Raw genomic sequence first — 22,977 nt, 5'->3', positions numbered from 1 at the left:
ACCCTCCTTCCCTGAGAGGCTCACCTCGGATTTAGCACAAAAGAGTGTCTATGGCACAAGTGCACGAAAATCTGAGGGGCAAAAGGTTCTCTCAGGAGTGTTATAGAGGGTGAGGCGCTCTGATTGGCTCAGAGACAAGTTTGGTCTCTTTTACATAATGAAGGTTATAGGTTGCAAAAGGGAAATGGGCCTAGGCCTCTTTTCAGTTTGCTATACAACTAAGCATTGCTTTTTTATATACCGGAGACTCCCGCCTCGACGACAGGGAATGATTCAGGCATGTGAATCTATGAAAGCTACAATACTGGAGTAAATTGGTCTACAGAGAAAGCTAGATGTGTTTTCGGATTATTGTGATAAAAAAAAATAATGCTTAATTTGGAGAAAACAAAAGTGCTTCCCTCTGGGAAGAAGAAATCCAAGTTTAAATGGTTTCCAATTCTTTTTTAATTGAGACTATTAACAGTTATACATTTTAAGTATAGGAAGTTTTGTGTTATGGAAAGAGCATATTGATTATCTGCAGGCAAAAGCTATTTCTTCAGTAGGGAGACTCAAGAAATTAGATTAAATGTATGACCAGTGTTGATGGCATACGTAAGGATGATCCAGCCTCTGTTACAATATGGTGTGGCGATAATCTGCATAAGCGGGAAATCAAACTGGGATCTTGAAGAGGGTACATGTTTAAAAAGATGACTTTCCTTACCACCTTCTATGATCCAGGCCATCAGGATTTAAACAGGGCTACTAACCGCATGAAGTTAGCTAGCTTTGGTGGAAACGTTAAAATTCTGGTCCAGAATAGAAAGGACTGAGCTCCTTAAAATGATCGTCAATTTGAAAGAATTACATTTTGGGAAGCAAATTATATTGGGCAAGATTGGTCAGGACTAGGATTGAAGATATATGTAGGAAACTGACAAAAAAACTATAGGTTAAGTTTATAAAGCCAGGGATGGTGACCTGAGTTGTTTTTGAAACAAGAAATCTGTATCCCCCTGATGGGCTCGTGGCTGCTTTAGGAAACATTTCCATACTTAGGTAATTGACCAAAGGCACGTCTAAGATCAAGCCTGAAATTTAGATGTGATATTAATCCGATTTTACTTTCTCAAGTGCAAGGTTCTTTATTTGGAAAAGAAGAACATCTGTAAATGTGGTCTTAATATGAAAGGGGAACTAATGCACATTGTACTAGTTTGTGATTTTTAGGACACTGTAAAAGATTGCTGGAACCTATTTTACACACATAGGATTAGAGAAGGTGGCAAGCGGACAATGTATAGTTGCATATGGAATTCATAGATGTATCTTTTGATTTGGGCAATTCGTATGGTTTGTGAATGAATTGTTCATAAATGTCTGAGTATTTTATTGGCACACATATTTGATGGAATTTTAAGCTACCTGTTGTGGTTATAGAAATGGTTTTATAACACGTTTTTATTAAATAATTTTATGTAAAGGTTTTTTAAAGTGTTTTAAAGATGGTCTAAATAAACACACATTTTGAATCAACTATTTTCTTTCTATATAGTCTGATTCTGTTACATCGTTGAAATTAGGGTGTGCCCATAGATCCTGGTACCTCAACATTCTATTGCCAAATTTTCATGTTTTAGGCAGGCAAGAGTCGACAGACTAATGTGATAGTAGAAACTAAAAAGACACGTAAAGCCCGGATTACAATTAATTTTCCAGTCTGCTATCTCCATTTTACTTTTGCTCACAATTGAGTGCAAAACACACATCCTAGATTTTTATGAAGGGCAAATAAATGCTAACAAAGTGTTTACATTCTCAGTTAATATTGGGTGTAAAGATTTGGCAGATTAAAAAAATTAATTGTCCACCATCTGCATGGTTTTTTTTCTCCTCCAAAACCGCTTGTTGCACTTTGAGGGCTTTGGGAGCTAGAGGGGTATACTGTACTTGAATACGTGTTTGGCTGTAAACATGTTGAGGTGACCAGCTTCCCATCTCAAACATCCACACTTGTAGGTAGAACTGAAGGTTACTGTAGTAACCAGTTTTACTTTCGCCATTTGTGACGTGTATTTGTATCCATGGTGAGCCAAAAGTAAGCTACGGTATACCCAACTATTTTCATATCTTTGTCCTTACCAGGAGAGCAACAACATGGTGGTACCAGCCATGCAGCTTGCCAGCAAGATACCCGACATGTCTGTTCAGCTGTGGTCCTCCGCTCTACTCAGAGGTAGTTAAGACATCTATCTCTGCTTAAGATTGTGTATTTTATAGCTCAATTTTGCTTTTTTTGTTAAAAGCTATTTATTGTTTTGCAGGCCTTCTGGAATGCTTTGTGGGGCAAAGGGGGGGGGGGCTAACTAAAGGAAGAGATAATTAAGAGGTGGTTGGACATGCATTAGCTAGGATTAGGAGTTTTTAACAAGATTGATACTATTCTGTTGAGACAAAAAAATGAACCTTTCTATAGTAGGCACTAATGGTTTTGCTTTAACTTCTACAGGGCTAGATGTTTTTTTTAAAACGTTCATTAGTACAGAGAAGCCAGTTTAGAAAAGAATAGACTCAAACGTGAATATTTTTTTAAACAAAACTGACTTGCACCTTTTCTTTACCGGTCTTATTCAGACTAAGCATCCATGTGAGACAGTAGGTTGTGTGGCAGCCTGGATGGCGGAGTTTGAATTGTCCAGCGAATCTGGGACTTTATTTTTATCAGCAAAGCTTTTTCCAATGACCCATTGCAAAATGTTAGAAAGGCCTTACCCAGAGTGATTTGTTGATTTTGGAATTGAATCGTCCGGAATATGTAGGGATTTGTAACAACGCATATGTCTCCAAACGTACTCCTTACACCATGATTTGTTTTTTAACCCTCAAACTGTTTGTTCTTAGGGAAGGAAGACCTCCTTTTGTGTGATAGCTTTGATTTTAGGGGGGCATGAGGCAGATGATCTTGTACAAAATTAAAAACCACTATGGGCTCAATAATACTTTGTGACAATTTAATTAAAAAATATCCTTTGTCTTACACATGGAGGCTGGTATCCATCTCAGCTGGTGATCCAACTTTGCAGAGAAATATATTGCGAATGGTCTTTTTAACTACCACGGTTTTGGATAAGAATGTGCTGTTCCATGCTTGAGCATTACTTTTGACATTGTCTATTAATTTTACTTAGTAAATGCACCACAAGTACTTACTTTTGTTTGTTAGGCTTTCAAAAAGGTGACTGCCATTCAAATGATCATTTGGCCATTTGCAAGAAGTGTGGAAAAAGCATAACTTTCCAGTTTTTTGCAGCATGGTTATGGGCCATGGTTTGTTGATAATGTAATTTATAATCTTTGCATCCCCCTATTTTTCACAAGGTCAATCTTTTCTCATCACTCGGTTAGCATTTGGTAGCCACGATTTGATATGCATGCTTATAGAGTGCACTATTATCCATAGAGGTACCCTGCCATTGTAATATGTGTACAGTTGCTGTGAGAAGAAAAGGGAAGGTTAAAGTTTGAAAAGAGGACATTTTAGAAGTTTCCTGAACTCTAGATGAGAAATGGTGCTGAGGAGATGCATCTGTTGAGTATTCCAGGCAGTTGCTGTCAGACAGCCAAAGAAGAAACCGCAGTCTGGTTCTTAGAAAGCGAGAAATCACTAGTAAAATAGCTGAGGATTACTGAAGTTGAAGGGTCATATCTGTGGAGCAGATCCTGCAAATATGAACAAGCTTAATTATGGACCACACATTAGCAGAAGCAGATACATAGGTATTTGAATAGGTATCTTTTGTCAAAAGGGAATCCTAAGGTGAGAGTAGATTGAGGCACATCCTTTAATACCCAACAGTAATCATGCAAAGGCATTTTGGAGAGATTATATAACTAGTAGTTTTTTTTTATTGCAGGGGGGGTGGAGGGGGGGCGGGGGGGGACGAGACCTAGGAAGATGTAATTAAAAAAGTCAAGTCCTCTCATGCTAGTGGCTAGAATAATAGGTTTCCTGTGTATCAGTTTAAAGAAAGGGACCCTCACTTTGACTTGCCCTGCTCTGTCAATGATGATTCTTAGAAGCCTTTTTGATGGTAAAGTGGTTGATTTATGTGCCCTCTTTAGCTCTTGACCCAGAATATTAGTAGCAATAAATGGAGGCCAGGGACCATAAAATATTAGGTGAACACTCTTGCGGCCACACCTATTGGCTTAGTCCTGCACTGAAAAGTAGACAGACACACAGTGGGTTCATGCAAAGTGTTGTGGCAAGGGATTAGTATTTTTATAACCAACCTGGATATTACTTTCTATGTAGAGGGAGTGAGGGGCTGTGCTAATGACTGGTCTGCCTGTTTTGTTATTGTACCCTTCTTATTTTCATTATAGTTACTTTTGGACACTTATATTTTTGCTCCTAGATCTGAACAAAGCCTGTGGTAACACCATCGATGCTCACGAGGCAGCTCAGATGCATCAGAACTTTTCCCAGCAGCTTCTTCAGGATCACATTGAAGCCTGCAGTCTTCCAGAACACAACCTTATCACGGTACACCAAGCTTTCGAACTTGCCCTGTTACTAACTGTGCTTAAACGATTCGGAGGGGCATCTTACTAATGGCAAGATCAGGGTTCAAAGTTCCTGTCAGTATGTGAAGTCTGTGATTATTGCCTGCCTCACACCACCCCCAAGTCCTTGCAGGGCCTGCATTCTTTTTTCTCCATGGACAGACGCAAAAAAAAACAATGCATCAACTCTCTAGTTCAGAAACTAGAACACTTGGACAAAGCTAAGTTACAAACACTGCACACAAAAAAACCTGACACACCCAATAGCTAACAGGAAGATTTAAGGACCGCCCCAGCGAAGGACAGCACTGCTGTAATTGACGGTGGTTAGACATAAGACTGAGAGTCCTAACACTGTCCTTGCCTTCCGCCTCTTTGGTAAACCCCTCAATACAGTTCACACAAGTTTAAAGTAAAAAGTGGCAAGGTTTCGCAACTCAACAGACTGCCACCATAGTGGGAAACTTTCACCCTACAAACGGTATCTTCCAATCTAGCATGGGCAGGTTAATGTATCAGACAACAACCAAGTCTTTTTGGGATATCCATACCATTCGTGATTCTTTAAGGGTACTTGAACACTGTTGTCAGATATGCATTTCATTCCATCCATTTAAGTACTAAACATTTTCTGATTGAAATGTGCAGATTGTTCATTGGATGGTTAGAAAGGAGTGGGGGGTGGGCGTGGAGGGCATAGAGGATGAGTGGGTAAATTCATGATCATATGTAAAATAGTGTAGATCTGGTATTGCCAATTTCTTTCGCTCCCAACCATACCCTATATTTGATGTTTCTGATCCACAAATTAATCTACCACTAAATTAAATTGGCAAGCATGGTTAAAGCAAGCCACATATCTAACTGTGCTGTGCTGTAGAATAGCAAAGGGTACTGGTGCAAAAAATACTTTGTGGTTGCAGCGCATTATTGTTACTTTAAATAGTTAAGACAAGTAATTTCTGATGGATAACACCTTCAGAATGCTCACTTGAACTTCCTAAGGTGTCCGACTACATCTCAAAATTTCCCATCATACTCTCCATCACTGCTGTTGATGGTGTCAGCATAGTATTAGCAGTGTCATCTCTCAGTTTCACCTCCACAAGAAGTGATATTACCACATAAAAATGCTTTGTGTGCTTTAATGTCAGTGCATTTTTTCCATGGCCCCACCTACAAAAAATCTAGGGGTGTTTTTAATTTTATTCAAACTTTTTTGATGACTGAAGGCTTTGTCTAACCCCAAAACATTGGCTTCAAGTATTCTAAGACATGTAGGAGATGGGCATAAATCACTGATCGTCCTCACCACCCCGTGCCTTTGGTAGTGGTGCTGTAGAAGACAGATGACATGGTGTTGGTGCTGCCCTCGCTAAAAGGGAAAGAATGTATATATACAGATTCCCAAGAGGGAAGGGGGGGGTTTGTGACCTGGTCTGGATCTTCTTTTTTTTCGTTTCTTTTTTTTAACAAATCGAGCTTCAGGGACGAGCCCAAAATATTTTTGGGTCACTGCAGGAACAGGACTGGAATACGTCTCGCATTTCCAGGTTGTCTTCTTCTACAGGCCTTTTATCCATTCTCACAGGAAATGTCTGAGGTTTTCAGTTGGAGTTTCCCAGTTTCAATTCAAGGTATTACCGTTTGCTGCTACCAGAGCGTTTACCAAGATCTTAGTGGAAGGTAAAGCTCCTTTGAGAAGACAATCTCTTTTCATCTAGCTGTAGTTAGATGATTGGTCCATCGCTGCCAGTCCACGTTCTTTCGTGTGCAAGAGTCGAGCGGGTACAGTCACTATTTTGTAGCAGTTGGGGTGATCATTGAAGAAAATGCTTTCAGTTTCAATCTGAAAATGAGTGTAACATTTTCGACACATGGGTGTTATTTTTAACACTGGTCTTATAAATGCTTTCCTCCTCCAGAAAGCATATGATCTGCTGAAGTGATTAACTTTTGCTAGTCAATCTGGTTCAGCCAGCCAGGTCTGTTCTGTCTTGTGAGGCTGATGACGTTTTGCTTGTTCTTGGCACCCCTGTCTCATTTAAGATTCAGACTTCTTCAATAGTCTCCAGTGGAATCCATTCCAAGGGGTAGAAGGGTATGGTCTGTCTCGAAATTCAGTTGGTGACAGGGTTGTAATGGTAGACGTCTTGACTCTTGAAGCCTTGCGAAGAAAGGGAAGCTCTTTCACCCTTCTTAAATAGCAGTTACTTTGAATGATGCATCTCTCAAGTTCAAGTCTGTGCTGCTCACCTTTGAGTTAACATTCAAGGTATTGCGATCAAAACAGAGGAGCGTGCGCATGAGCATTCTGGATTTGAGAGCAGCCAGATGAACTCGCGCAGGTCACCTCTCAAGGGACAGCTCAGCTGCTCTTAGTAGATCAACCACTAATGCGGTATGGGGAGGTTCTCTCCCTTAATGCACGGAGCCCCTAAGCCTGTGGCAATGGCTCTAGGCAGAAAAATGGAGCTGTCGGAAACTATTCTAGTGGGGGGAAAGAGAATGAGACCGGTGTGTCTGAGCTAGAGGTCATTGGTGAAGCACAAGTGTCAAGAGGTGGCGTGAGAGAATATACTTTGCTGCCAGTGCTCTATGTTTGTGTTGGGGGGGGGGGGGGGCGCAAGGGGTTCAAATAATATCTCTGCTGGAGTAATTATATGCATCAGGAATAATGCCATCATGGGTAAGTGTGTGCAATGTAAAATCTGTCCCTTAAGACAAATCCCATATGCAGGTAAGGGAAGAGGATGCTGTCGACCCAGCTGCTTATAATTTCCTCAGCTCAGGTTTGGCTCTTTCTAGACTGCCAGATGACTTGAACAGCATGCTAGCCTGGTTTCTAGATTGCTGTATCATGATATTCAGCAGTTATAGATCAATTTCCAACAGGGTGACTGAACTTGAACTCTGTAATAACTTGTTTTGATATTGTGCTCGATACCACAGCTTTGCTCATGCACTAAATGTGGGTGTTTGCGTCTTTGTTTTGAAGCTGTACATTTTAAGTGCATCAATCTGCATGCAATGTTCTGTCAATCAAGACATGCTGCATGACCCTGGTTTTGTCATGCTGTCGTTGGTTTGATGTTTTTGTGAGAAGCGTTTACCATGATTTTGCACTACTGTTTTAATACTCGGTTCTGTATTTTTTCAGTGGACGGATGGACCTCCTCCGGTACAGTTCCAAGCTCAGAACGGCCCAACCACAAGCCTAGCCAGCCTCCTATGAAGGACAGCAATGTATGTGTACCATGCACATTTTAAACTGCAGCCTCTCCTTGTCGCCAGGACCCTTCCCCACCTCAATAAACTCTGCTTGGGATTGAGGATGGTGCTACCAGGAAGCACTGCACACTTTAATAAAAAGGGTGAACCTGGCCTTTATTTGTCTTTTCCACCATATTAGCTGGGTTTTTCAAACACCACTGAAGTGTTCCACAAACCCTCTAAGCAGCATCAAGGTATCACCGCAAGGCAGTTGTGTGTGAAAGCTGCCGGTTGGTTGCTAGGATGCAGGGTTTGCAGCTGAAAGGAGGATGAGATGGGCAGACGGACAAGGTGAAAAAAAATCTGAAGACTGTGGATCTGTTATTGATCCGACCCACTACACGATAAAGCGCTCATCACCTACATATTCAATAGAAACACCTGGTCTGGATTGTGCTGTTTTCAATTGAGTGGAGACCATAATTCTAGGTTATCTCAACATTTAGTAGCACCCTCTGCCACCCTTTGCAGCACCATAGTTGAATCTTAAAGTAAGAAAATGGCAACCTGAACTTGCCATTCAACCAGCAAAAGCTATCTAGCCATTGCTAACATTACAGCTTATGAGATGGATGATTATAAAAATGTGCAGGAAAATCATGTAAGTAATGTTGCCGGGTTGGGAGAACTTCAGCTGTGGCTTCAGGAATCAAAAGGTGTTCAAACCTCATGCCACAATGAGATCTCCCTTCCTCATTCTTGCCAGGGCGTAAACCCATAGGCCAGTTTTTAGTAGTATTTGCAGTTAAACACCGTGCAATCAGGCAGAGTAAGAAAGAGTCATGATTAGTCAGCTGTTTTTGTTTTTGTTTTTTTTGTGATTTATTTTTTCATGTTGTCCAAACTTTGTGAAAGGCTTGAGAAGATTCCTTTTGAAAGGAATGTGCTTGGCTCAACTTTGTATTACTTCCAGCACAAAAACTGGTTTGCACAGGGCAGATCGCAATTCTCACATCATTGCAGGCGAAGACTCACAAGTTTGATGTGCAGTGGAAAAAGATTCTTGATGATGGTCAGAGATTGTTGGTACAGAATGTCTGGTTTTGTTTTCATTAATGTTTGTGTGACTTTTTGGGTCCTGAGTCTGCCATGTTTTTCCTTAAGACTGGAAAAAAATACCCTTTTAAAGGGAAGCAAAAACCTTTCCCAAAGAGCCCTATAATGCATCGTTTGTATTTAGTTCAAGGTCTGCATTTCTACAATAAGTTACTGAAAAGGGCACTGTAGGCTGCTTTTATGAACCAAACTGTTTTGTTACCTTTTTTGTTGGTTGAGGGAGGATGGTTCATAAAGTTAAACAGTTTAAACAGTGCACATAAAATATTTAGCTTAAAGTATGCGAATGTTTTATGTGTCCTGGTGTATTTAAAAAATGACGTGTTTGAATTGGTTTGCGTTTTCTAAAGCTCCTTTCTCCGATTGCATTGCTTTGCTCTTTGGTGTGCTTGGTTGATATGTTCAGACAGGTCAAAATGAAGCCTGTTTTGATAATGTGAAGAGGAGTTGAGAGGAATGAAAATAGATCACTTTCAGGTACTTTCATTCGGGTTTTTTCTCAACAATCCCATTACCAGATTGTGGTGTAAAAGTGCGGAGGATCCCCAATGAGCTGAAAATGTAATAGCTAATAAAAAGCGGTCGGCTAGAAAGTGTGGTGTTAGTCTGTCAAGTCAAATGACTCGGACACACTGCTTTTTAATATCCATTTTAATCTCCTGTTTTGTCTTATCTCCGGAGAAGGAAGCTTGTCAGCAAGGTTGAGTTTTCCAGTGTCTGCCGTGGCCTTCTCTTAAATCTTCCATTTCTGGATCTCTATTCTTTACCTCCTGCTGTGCTTGGTTGTCTCCCATAAGTCCTGGTGAAAACCTAGTGTGCAGCAATTTTCTTTGCATTTGCTACTTGTAGGTTGCTTCTTTCCTGGAGAAGTTGATACTTTTGTAACTTTCATACTTTTAGGCTTGCGGAAATTCAGTTACTTACGTTATTGCAAAATACTGTTAAAGCACAATTTCCTTTTTTCATAGCAACACGAGTCGTACTGGTAATGGAGTTTTTGTTAGCAGAGACTACAGTGTGTTTAGGTGCTAAAATTAGACCAGATTCTGTTACAATATAAGACTCCCACAGTATTCTGTGGAACATCCCAATTGCTACTAAGTAGAAGACTTTGTTGTTTGTACACAGTCCTGGGTCTCTGCTGCAAGTTACCACCATTCCTGCTGCCCCTTTCTTGGCCTCAAGCCTTTGTTTTTGTCAATTTAGCACATGCTCTTATTTTCGGTCGTTTTTTGGTGTTGATCCGTTCTGCTTACACGACTAGGCTCAGTGTTCACAATTGGATAATTTTTAATGTAGGGTGCGTACATTCAACAACAAGAAAGAAATTGAAGAAAATTATTTTTTGGGTACAGAAATGCTATGGAAAATAAATTTTGCCAGGGTCACGGGGATAGCCAACATTTAAATGGATTTGTAACCAGGTTTGACTTCTGTTAGTTGGGTTCAGTTGTAATAGTATGCTCCCTGCTCATTGTGTGTCATGGACACTTATTTTAGATAAACAGTTGCTTTAAAGAGAAGGTGGGGGAAATGTCTAACTCTGCACTGCAAGGGTGTTTCCAGAATACAACAATTTAACTCCTACACCATTTACACGCTTCTTTGAACGTCTGACTGCCATACAGTCTGCCAGTTTTCTTCCCCATTAATTGCAAGGAGGGGGGTTATTGTAGAAGAGTATTTAAATCAAGTTATTTGCTGATGGGTCTGGTAGTCTAACATTCTCTGCCTTTTCAGACACGGCCGATTATGCCAACATCCCAGTTAGAATGGTAGGTCCATAATTGTCTGGAATGAATTCAGCTTTCTTTGGGATCCTTTATGAAAGATGTAATCCACTTGGACTTGCAATTTAGCAGCAACAATGTATGTAGAGAGCAAAAGGAGTGGTTTTGGCTTTGCTTGTAATCATTGATTACTTGGCATGCTAAATTTAAGGCATGTAAATGCTCATTGTATTGCTGTTGCAGAAATGCAGCATTTGAGTATAACCATTTGAGGGTGAAGTAAAAAGGGTGGGCGGCCCTCAAGGACATTTCTTTAACCCCTTCTATGCTGTTGACGGCCCCCGTTTGTCATGCACCGCGGTGGGCGTGTGCTGATGACGACTGGGGGCCGTCATGAACCCGCCCACTCATTAAAAGCGCCGCGCAGAATCGCGGCCGCGCCCAAGAGGTTGAAAGTGATGTAGATATTTATCCTGTGTAAATGGGCTAATAATAAACAGACTGCCTCTGCAGAGTGTGAAGCAGCAGGTGTGTGGCACAGTGCCTTAGTACTCCCATGAGGAGTCCACAAGTCTCTACAGAAAACAGGCGAGACTTCCGCATACACGGGACCGTAAAAATGGGTGGATTAAACATTTTTGTGAGCTTTTTTGTGATGCCTTGTAATGTCTGTAGAGTGTCCGAGGCACCCTGTACCATTTTGAAAATGACTTGTTCTGCATTACAAGTGTTTATCAACGTTTAGATTTGTGCACCTCTAAAATCTGTGATATCACAAAATTTTATCTAAGGCGACTGAAAGGAGGATAGTAGATTCCGCTGGTTCGGGGAAACCTTAATTCACCATCAGATTCATGTAATGCAGCCTAGTGCGCACATTTCTGCCAGTAGCACCCCAAATCGTGGTTGCATTTTATTACAGCACTTTGTTTCAAAGAGTTCAATGTTGGCAGGGCGAGTTGAGACAAATTTATCAATCATTAACTCATATATTTCCCTTTAACAAAAGGGACTCCAAAGGCAAACCTGTGCTTTTATTTGTGATTAATTGCTCATTGTAAGAAACCTGCCTGTCTTATTGTCGCCTATCTCAGAAGCACCCTGCGAGCGACCGGGATCCTCTTGTATAGCCGTTTTCTGTTTGTGTATATTAAATTATTTAATGGTTGTATGTACATCTTAGCATCATCTTGTAGACCCACTCATGTTTTGACTTAAAATTAATGATCTTCTATTTTCAGACCATCCCATTTATAAATGCCTAAGGCGTGAGCTTGAGAACATAATTTTTTCTGATCACGTTTTGACTGGTAAACCTGATGTTTATAGTTGAAAAACAGCAAGGTAACACTGTGTAAAAGAAATAAACACTTTTGTATTATACCTAAATCCCTTGTAACCTTATTTAAATATCCAATCCCTGTATTCACTTTAAACACCTTTAACTGCATCTTTCGATTATATATAGTCTTTCATACAAACTTTTTTTATATAAGAAAATCTTAGCAAAACTGTACAGTTTCTGTAGCAACCTTTTAAAGAGATTTTTTTAACCAGATTTGTTCACGTTGTGTCGCAACCTTTAATCGCGGTCTTGTAGATAATGTAAAAATAAATTGTACAGAGTAACATTTGTTGGAGCACACAGATATAGAGCTCTACCATTCTTCTGCAGAAGGGCTGGCATTAAGGTCCTTCCGGCCCAGAGGGCACGATGCCTCCTGCAATCCACATGGAAACCTACAATGCCTTTTGGTCACGCGCTATGATTTTGTTATAGAAACTTTTCCTCCTGAACTCCTCACGTGAAAGAATGCAGATTATGTTGGTATGCTTTGAGAGCATGCATTAAATGAAAGATTAGGAATGCTTTTTTGAAGGATACTGATGAAAATATACACTGCTGCTTTTTTCCTTTTTTGGGCTTTTTTGCTCTACAGTAGCCAAGGTGAACTAAATATTTTGGCTTATGACACGCTATTATGGCAACAATATCCAAAAAGCCATGTCTTACTTTTTTTTTATGTTGGGTGATTGTGTTTTGAAATTTAGATGCTACAGTGGTTCTTGTGCATTTTAACCTTTTTGGCAACAACCTATCATGTATTTTTCAAACTACAGTTGGCATGCTTGGGAGGCAGGGATAGCACAGTTATTAACAGATTTGTTTTGATGATGATGAAAGCAAGGGGAAAACAAGAAACTACCTATCAATGAGGCCAGTGTCAGCTACTGATTACATCTGGCACACTCGTTTATGCTAAATCTGCCCTGATATGTGTATGCTTGTGATCCTAGGACATCTAATGTTTTGAGGTTGGACTTCTGGAGATTGTAATTTGTGTGATGGAACAATACATGGTTTGCTCTAGTTTTTTCCTCAAATGAACACACAGTTCTTCCCTTTGAAGTATTGAATTAGAGTACTTTGTGAGGGACATTGAGCTCACCTCTTTCTGAAAAAGGAGGTAGGATGTCTGCTAGATAGGAAATTGAAAATATTTTTGGAGCGTAGAGTTAAATGGACTATCCCACCCTCTTCACAGGTCTTATGCAGAATAATAATTGTTAGGGATTGATTATTTTCCTGGGCATGTTTTTCATCTGTGTACCTGGAGATAAAGCTAGTGTGCTTAACGGGTACGGACTTCAGTGAAAATCTTCAATAGAAGCAGGGCAAGTAAAAATAAAAGCCATCTAAGGAGAACATGATGGTTCAAAGTTAGTCGTAAATGCTAAAGTAAATGTTGCATCTTACAAACCTGCAGGAGTTGAAATACAATTTACCTACCAGCCTTATGCATCTTGTTTTGAGACCACACTGAGAATATAGTATGTTCCAAGAAGTCTTATCTTTACCATGGTGACATTTCCAAGTGTGCACCAATGCATGCGGTATATTGTACTAGAAGGTTTGCTTGATGGTCCCTGTACAGCTGGATATTCAGAAAAGGTTATTTTGCCAATAATTCCCAGTAACATTCTTTGTATGTAAATGTACATTGTGCATATTACTTTCGCAAAACCGGAGATTGTAGCTTGCTAATGTTTTGAACATACAGGAGTAGAGAACACATCCTAGATGTACCGTTCTGTTTTTTAGGACAGCTAACTAGATCACTTTGCATTTTCTTTTCCGATGAGACACAGAATTGCCCCTATTTGTGACACATTCTGTAGTTTTCATTGTAAGGATTTCAAGATTTGTTGGTTTGCGTGTTCAGATTTGCTTTATTATGTGAAGTGGATAATTAGTTATGTTTTCCTCAGTAGTGTGACATTTGAGTACATATGCACGTATTTCCATTTTAATGTTTAGCACAGGTTGGTTTCTGAGAAAATTACAACCCCAACCCAAACAAAAGAGAAAATGTGACTCTGACTATAAATTCTGGTCTCAAAGTTCCATTTGGATTGTTATCATAGATCGTGTACTATTAACTGGTGAAAATTGAATGGCCCAATGGTAAGACCTATTTGCTTTTTTTAACCATGGCAAGCTTTTCTCAGACTGTTCGGTATCACAATTGCTTATTTTCGTCATAATTGTACTAAATGTTTTGTATGAGTTATTTGGAATAAGAGCTTTAAGAGGCACCCTTTTTAGATGCTGTAAAATCGCTTCACACAACATAATAAGACAACAAATGAAATTAAAATGGTATCTCTGACCTCAAACTGATCGTACTTTTTGAGTGCCGATAATTTGATATGGTCTCTTGACAGTTTTTGTTTGTGCTCTGGGGTGTCAGTGAACCCTGATTCTATTCATTTAAAACCATGCAGATCACTTTAATGTGCAGGATGAAGGCCTGTAGCAACCACAAAGTTATGTTGGTAGAAACACAGCAGCCCCATATCTTTCTGGGACGATGCTGTTTCAGGTGTCTACAACGCTTTGGAAACCAGGCCTCAATTTATTTTATTTTGCTATCTGACAGGGTTGTCCTCCATTGTCTTGAATCAAAAATTAAACTGCAGAAATGACCACAATAAATATGTGAGTATCACTTCCATTAATGAAACTAACTTATGGTTGTTAGCTTCACCCAGGCACCAGACTCTGCACATCAAGCGCTGTTGTTGAGTTTACCACCAGCTGCTGTAGCAGTATAAGCTCTTGAGGTTCCTGCTTATGTGCACACTTAATATAACTGAGAGTAACATTGACTCTAACTGTACTTTACACACTCTATGGTTCTGCACATTGGCTGTACAAGCCTGAAAAACTCATGTAACCTGAAGGATAATAAGCTGACGTCCCTGCATGTCTGAATTGGATATTGCCCCTCTGAATTGGACATTGTTTTAAATTTAGAGAATATTTAGTATAATGCAGCATTGGATTGCTTATAGCTGGGAATTACCTTTTAATGGTTTATAGGACTATCGTCTGATATGATACCAGTGTTTCCTGTTTTGGGATTTCTTTGTGTAAATCTTGGGATTGTATCCTTGATTTATTATTAATCTCCCCCCCCCCCCCCACCCCATTTGAACTTCTTTTTTCCTTACTTAAGTGGCTTGTAAAAGGAAAGCCCAGGACTGGAAATGTGGTGACTACATTGGTTAACCCATTCTGTCTCTGAAATAAATGTTTCACTCATTGGTACAAAAGTATGCGCTTGATCCTTAAATAATAGATTTGCAGACCCAGAGTTCCTGTTTACACCAGCACAGGCCATTGAATTACTTTCTTTCTTTAATAAGACTAAGACCTCTGAGACCCATTATTGCTACTTGCGTGATGACCTTTTTCAAAAGTAATCCATGATAAAATTCAAAGTCCAAAATCTAGTGTAGGCACTTCAGTTTCCTTGGAAAACCATGTTTTTCATGCTTTCAGAGTAAATATTTTTGTGTTCAACATGTAAATAGTATGCTATGTTTGGATTGAAACAGGAGGGTTCCTTTTATCCGTGCAACTGTAGATGTCCATAATACATTGTTTGTATAATTGTTTTTTCTGCGACAATACACACTTTGTAATGCTCTGACGGGTCTGTACATTGTATTTTCTACCTGTTTTTAGTGCGATTGCAGTTCTGTACTAAAATGTATGCCAGACAAATGCTTTTAACCACACCTTTAAATATCAACCTTGTAAAATGTACATAAGGCACTGGAATTCTAAGTAATTCGAAGAGTAGGTGTTAGCTTGTCATTGCATTTGGTTTATCTTGTTTTCTATATATTAGAAGAATTTTTAAATAAAAAAGTTTTAATTAAATTGTATTCTCATTTAATGTTCACAACTGTTACCCTGCGATACTGAAACGTCAAGTGACATTTAAAATGTTTTTCTTTTGCTTTTTGTTTAGATCTACCTCAGTCTGACCCTTCTTATCACATGTGTTTTATGAATGACCTACTGGCTTATCTTTACTCTGCAGCAACACATACGTGAAATATGCGCTTGAGATGATAATCTGCTGTATTGATGTTACTCTCTTACAGCGGTTTGCTAATTGTCTGTGCTCCGAGGCAGGGCTTTAGAAATCTCCTTTAAAAATAACCTTACCGCTTTAAAAACATTCACAGTCTGCATACGCTACAACTGCTTGTGCTATAGTGACTGTCTTGGATATATCGCCCTTACGGCCACACCCCTTTGCTATTTTTCCCACCTGACATGTAGGGATTGCCACACCTTCTGTTTTGGAGGCTGCTGCTTTTTTCCTGCTTTTTGCTTTCTAAAAAGTTTTATAACCCATACAAAGGCAACCCCATATGTCCAGAAGGGACCAGGGTAATAACAAAAAACAGTTGTCCCTTGGGACTCATTCCAGGAATACCTTTAGTTACCTTCAAGGTGTAGGAAGCTGGCTCTGTATTTACTATACCAAAGCAAGGTATAGTGTGCACAGAGTCCAGTGGATCCCCAGAGGCTTTACATAGTCTAAAATAGATAAAAATGAGCATTTGTTGTACACACACTGCCAAATGAGGCACACGCTCAATGACTAAACCCAAGTAGTTTTATTTTATTGTACAACGAGGAAAAACTCAGTTGCAGGTCAGTACCAGGTTAAACAGAGCAATACTTTCAGGTACTTTAGGAATGTGTTGCAAATATCAATAGGCATATTTTACAGTAGTCCTGAGGAAGGCAAACATTTATGCACAGTTAAGTACACAAATTATTATCCCAATCTTTGGGGGTTTGGACCAACACAGGGCAGTCAGGGCTCAAGTGGACACCAAATCTGCAGCACCGGGGCGGATGGGTGCAGAGGTCAAAGGTGGCGACTGGGGGTGATCAGGGATGCATGGTCAGCTGGTAAGTACCTGCCACTTCAGGGCACAGGCTCCAGGGTTTTAAGCAAGCACAGGGTGGGGAGCAGCAGCAAGCTTACACCACCAGTGCACAGGGGTGGCAGGGTGCAGAAACCGCTTTGGGCACTCAATGCAGGTGAATGGGGGAGCTCTGTTTCAGAGAGGGTGCAGGCTTGGACTAGGAAGTTGGACGAAGGTGACCAATGACTGGGCAGACAGGTTGAGATGTCGTGGATGCTGGGGCACCGCTTTATTGGGCTCCCCAGGGTCGGGGGCTTGGGATGCAGGGGTGCCTTTAACATTGGGCAATCTTCACCCGGGCTGGTTGCGGTCGGGGGACCCTTCGTGCTGAAGCTTCTTCATGGAGTCCAGGAGAGGTCATCCACCAGTGGATTTCAGGTCCGGATCGCTGGGTAGACTTCACTGGACCGCTGGGCCAATGAGACTCCGGCCATAGGCATCTAGTGCAGAGTTGGCAGGACTTGCAGTTCTAAAAGGCAAAGGAGTCCTTGGTGTTGGTTTCTTTTGTGGACCGGGCCTGCTGTAATCAGAAGCTCTTGACCTTTAAGCAAGGCAGGCAGTCCTCCCAGAGTTCTGGAGGTCGCTGGTCCTGCAGAACTGTTCGCTGTTAAGAGCAGGTTTCTTCAAGGTCTCCAGACAGGCTGGTAGGGCTGGGGCCAAGACAGTTGTTGTGAAGAAAGTGGCTCTGTATATACTGGACCAGAATAAGGTACAGTATGTGTATAGAGTCCACAAACCCCAGAGGTATAACAGAGGTTAAAGCCAGGTGTGACCTTATTCTCTAAAGTGGTAGCTTGGTCGAGCAGTAAGGCAGTACCAGAGGACAGTGTAAAGCATTTGATGTACCCACTCAGTCAGCAAAAGGTTTCACACACTCAAGGCTGAACTCCAGGCCAATTGTTTTTATATCAAAAGATTTCTAGAACCAACGGGTATCAAAAATATACTGTTCTCAATAGGAAAGGTCTCAGATGAGTACTTTGCAGAAAGGCAATAAACTTTGTAGAGATAATAGGTACAGGGGTTGCAGTAGGCAACACAATTCTACACACAATTTAGCATTTAGCTCTATGGATTTCCTTATATAAACACAGTTGATTACTTTGTAGATTACTTTGGTAATTCCAGGACTGGCTCCTAGGTTCACTCCTGGGGGTTCTAAGCGGAAAACAGTTTAGCAAAAACGTTTTAGGTATTGTAGTGATTTTTCATGGATAAAAAGCTATTTTAAAAGTTCACACTTAAAAACTTTTGCAGTTTGCAGGTAAAGTACGATCTTGTTACTTTTGTAATCCAGTACTGGTCTCCTGGGGCCAGCACTGGGGTCTCAACTCAAAACAGGTAAGTAATTACGTTTCAGTGTTTAGTATGGTTTTTAAAGAATATTTCTAGTTTTCAAAAGTAGACACTTGGGAGAAATTTCATAGAAAAGCAGACAATGGATTCCTATGGAGAAAATACAAGTTACTAGTAAACCCGCTAGGGATTACTTTTGCGTTTCAGCACTGGGCTACAAAGTACAGTACTGGCTCCTCTCCAGATCACAGGTGAGTATTTCGGAATTCGGATGATTTCATATGAATATTTCAAGTTTTCAAAAGTGGACAGAAGATTTTTAGAGTCAAACCAGTCAGTTATTCCATGACAGGTAAGTGAGTTACCGGTTTCCTGTTGAGTACTCGACTGGTGAAGTTGTGGTTCTGGGCATAGACTCAGGGGTCCCCCAGGGTCAGGTAGGTACAGTTGGTTCACCCTCAGCGGCGCAGGGGCGGCCGGGCGCAGAGGTAGTTAGGCCCAAGGTTATCCAATGGGGGACGGGGGGCCTCCGGTTGGTGGCTACGGCTCTGGGAGCTGGGCTCCTGGTCACTTGCTCAGGACAAAGGGGGAAGCAGGATAGGACAAAGGTGGCACAGCCAACGGTACTCGGGCGGCTGGGTGCAGGGTGCTTTTGAGCTGTCGGGCGCTCAATTGTCAGGATTTCCCGTCAAGTGGGAGGAAACGCCGTGATCAGCGAAACCGGACTACAAGTCCCAGGACGCCTAGCGGGCGTGGTTATGCAAACGGGAGCCGTTGCATAACACAGGGTGAAAACACGCCCATAAAGGAGGAACTCAAGGGAAGAAACGCTGTCGGATATTGAGTTCAGTGCCGGCACGGTATGCAGCGGAGTCAGAGGCGTTCGGAGTGAAACGAAGCAGAGAAGCTGTCTTCGAGAACGGAGGTAGGTTGAGTTGTTACTCCCTGGGCCGTGTCTCCAAGCAACTAACCTGAGTCTGCTTTGGTGCTCAAACTAGCCGCTGCATACAAACGCCGTATCAAGCGGCGGATCCACGGCTTGACATACCGGGCGCTGGTTGGAGCCGTGGCTCCCAGCCCTACCTGCCTTAAAGCGCTACCTGCTGTGACGCACACCGGGAGGTGTTTGCCGCGTCACAGCCACTGGATGTACAAGGCTGATCGAGCGGCTGCTCTCGCCTTGAGCTACTGAATGGTGGGGACCAACTGAGAATTAACACCAGGTGGTGTTAAGAGTTCCAGGGTACATCGAGGAAGAGGTTGAGCGGCTGCTCCCTTCGGGTGGAGACTCCGGCTGGTAGTCTCCCCGTCTCCTCTGTACTAATCCAAAGTACCTCGTCACCCCCGTGATCCCTCGAGTGGTATTGCCGGCCACTGGGATCCCTGCCCTCTGTTGGCATACGCCGGGACCGGCGTATATGCAGAGGACGGTCAGACTTTCCATAAGGCGGGGTGACATAGAGCCTTGAGTACTTAGAGGAAGAGGTCGAGCGGCGGCTCCCTCCAGGTAGAGACCCCGGCTGGGTGACTCCCTGTTTCCTCGGTACCACCATAGCATAACAGTGCCCAGCACAGCATTGGGGGTTAAGAACTTCTACGACGAGTGGTAACGTAGAAGGCTGGAAGACCCAGTAACATTTACTTTGTTCATAGTAGTTTTGTTTAACATCATTAAAACCCCTACTACTTACTTACGTGTTGCATCCTCCTTGCAATTGTGAGATACCGATCCCGAGACCACCGGGTCGTTACAAAATATCCGACCTTAACAAACATTAACTGTCTCCTGGTCGGTATCTAACATGGCGTCGCTTGATGACGTACTGGCCGCTTTGGCCGCCGTGCAAGTGGAGTTGACGGCCTCAAGGCAAGAAACAGCCGAAGTAAGGGACAGGCTGGACGCACTACAGAGCGACCCGTTTACGCCCAGCACCCCCCGTACGAACCAAAACCCATCGGTGGTGGTAGAAATGCCGGTATCCATACCTTTGGCGACCCCGGAGAGATACGATGGGGACCCCAACAAAGTGCAGGTGTTCCTCACACAAGTGGCGCTTCATCTATCATGCAAGCCGAAGTCGTTCCCCACCAGCCAAGCCCGCGTGGCCTTTCTTATTTCCTACCTGGCTGGAAACGCGGCGCAATGGGCGGTCCCGCTGGTGAGCAGAGATGACCCCATCCTTTGTGACTGGGGAGCGTTTCGGGAGGAATTCCTGAAGGTATTCGACCGAAGGGCAGATTCGTACACGGCAGACCGTGAAATGCTCGAGCTAAGACAAGGGTCCGGCGATTTGGTCCAGTACCTCAACGCCTTTCGCAGGTTGGTTGCGGAAACCAAGTGACCTGTTGCAAAACAAACGGCGCTCTTCCATCAAGGACTGTGCGATGAGCTCAAAGACGTTGTGGCGCAAATCGACCCGCAACCCAAGACATGCGAAGGGCTTATCAGCTTGGTCTTACGGTTGGACCATCGGATCAGCGATCGGAAAGGCGATCATCGGAAAAAGGGGAAGGCCCTTCCTTCCTATGTGACGGTGGGAAGTCCTGAACAGTCAGCAGCCACCAAGGGAGAACCCATGGACGTCAACGTCATTAGGGCTAGCCTCACGGCCACGGAGAAGGAATCCCGTAGGAAGCAGGGGCTGTGTCTCTACTGCGGCAAGAAGGGCCACTACGTACGTGAATGCCCGGCCAAACCGAAAACAACACGGTACAGAGCCAACCGGTCAGTAACCGCGGTGGTAGAGGTCCCGGCGGAAAACTAGATGACTCCCAGACCAAGGAAGGGGCATCTCGGAGTCACGCATACATCCCTTAACTATCCTCCTGTCGCCAAGGGACAAATACATCTTTTTCTCACTATCCATGTGGGGGTACACGACCAGTGGATCCCCGTCGTAGCCATGGTGGATTCAGGGGCTACCGGCGTGTTCATGGACTATAACGAAGCGCGCAGATTGGGGCTCATGCTCCTTCCAAAGGCCGTACCCGAAGACATCTATGCTGTGGACGGGAGGAGACTGGTGACGGGGCCCATCGGGCAGCACACGGGGACCCTTTCGGTGAGGTATGGACGGAACCATCTGGAGCGGATTGATTTTAACATCAGAGCACCGCAATACGGCGTCATTTTGGGGTTCCCTTGGCTTCAGAAGCACAATCCGTCAGTGGACTGGCCTACGCATCACATTGAGATGTCATCGCTGTATTGCCAACAGCATTGTGGAATGTGTCCTGACGCCCCTTTGGATACTGCAGGACGGGGCCAAACCGTGGCCACAGCGGCAGAAAAGGATGTAACACTCCCTCCAGCTTATAGTAGTTATAAGGACGTCTTCGATGAAGCAAAGGCAGAGGTCCTCCCGCCACATCGACCGTTCGATTGTCAGATCGACCTGGTACCAGGGGCCAGCGTTCCAACTGGCAGGTTGTATGCCCTGACGGAGCCAGAAAACGTGCATCTCCGCGGGTACCTGGATAAGCTCCTAAGCCTGGGATTTATCCGTCCGTCTAAGTCCCCGGCCGCCTCGCCGCTCTTCTTCATCCCTAAAGCCAACGGGGAATTGAGAGCCTGTGTGGACTTCAGGGCCTTGAATGCAATAACCGTAAAAAATCGCTATCCTTTGCCTCTCATCAGTGTTCTCCTGGAACAGGTAAAAAAGGCTCGAATCTTCACGAAATTGGATCTGAAAGGGGCATACCATCTGGTGCGCATGAGGGACGGCGACGAGTGGAAGACCGCCTTTAAGACCAGGTTTGGCCTTTTTGAGTACCTCGTCATGCAGTTCGGCCTGTGCAACGCCCCTGCGGCCTTTCAGTTTTTTCTGAATGAAGTGTTTCCGGAGGTGTTGGATATCTACGTCGTAGTTTATATCGAAGACATCCTCGTGTATTCGGCCGATGAGGAGGCACATGTCCAACATGTGAAATTAGTGCTCCAGAAGCTGAGGGAGAACATGCTGTTTTGTAAACTCAGCAAGTGCGATTTCCATGTTACCTCAGTGGAATTCCTCGGAGTGATGCTGAGTCCGGAGGGACAGGAGATGGCGGAACGCAAAATCAAGGCGGTGAAGGAGTGGCCGGTGCCTCAAGGAGTCAAGGATGTCCAAAGCTTCATTGGCTTCGCCAACTTCTACCGGCGGTTTATTGATGGATTTTCTGGGTTGGTGGCCCCGATCACACAGCTGTTGAGGAAGTCCCCGGAGTTCATCTGGTCCCGGGAGGCGCAGGAAGCCTTTGAAGCCCTGAAAGACGCTTTCAGTAAGGCACCAGTGTTGGCTCACCCCGATCCGGATCTCCCATACGTGGTAGAAGCCGACGCCTCGGATGTGGCCCTGGGGGCCATCCTATCCCAACGTAACCAGGACACAGGGGCGCTTCATCCAGTGGCGTACATGTCCCGCAAACTCAACGACGCGGAACGCAACTACCACATCGCGGAGAAGGAACTTCTCGCGATCAAGGACGCGTTCGCCGAGTGGAGGCACTGGTTAATGGGGGCCAGACATGTGGTATCGGTGTATACGGACCATCGGAACCTGCAGTTCATGACGGCAGCCAGGCATCTGTCTCCCCGGCAGATGCGGTGGATGTTGTTCTTCGCGGGGTTCAACTTCCACATCACGTACCGGCCGGGGTCGGAAAACCGGAAAGCGGATGCCCTTTCGAGACAGTCGGCTGTCAGGGAACCGCTGCAGGTGGCCGAGCATTCCATAATCCCCCCTCAGATGGTGTTGGGGGTTATACAGCCAGATTCTTTCCTTAGGGGAATCCA

General features: G+C 43.3%; 1 protein-coding gene across 1 annotated transcript in view; it reads left to right on the top strand.

The window, feature by feature from the left end:
* Positions 1-15,840, top strand: part of MAU2 (MAU2 sister chromatid cohesion factor) — a 111,415-nt gene extending 95,575 nt beyond the window's left edge. The window contains exons 17-19 of the mRNA XM_078669427.1: positions 2,131-2,221; positions 4,404-4,531; positions 7,712-15,840. Coding sequence (XP_078525553.1) covers positions 2,131-2,221; positions 4,404-4,531; positions 7,712-7,786 — 294 coding nt within the window. The 3' untranslated portion in view covers positions 7,787-15,840. The remainder of the gene's footprint in view (positions 1-2,130; positions 2,222-4,403; positions 4,532-7,711) is intronic.
* The last annotated feature ends 7,137 nt before the right edge of the window (positions 15,841-22,977 follow it).

Source organism: Lissotriton helveticus, chromosome 12 (genome assembly GCF_964261635.1).
Source record: "Lissotriton helveticus chromosome 12, aLisHel1.1, whole genome shotgun sequence".
Lineage (NCBI taxonomy): Eukaryota > Metazoa > Chordata > Amphibia > Caudata > Salamandridae > Lissotriton > Lissotriton helveticus.
Note: the sequence above shows the minus strand (reverse complement) of the source record. Positions and strands in the feature narration are given on the sequence as shown.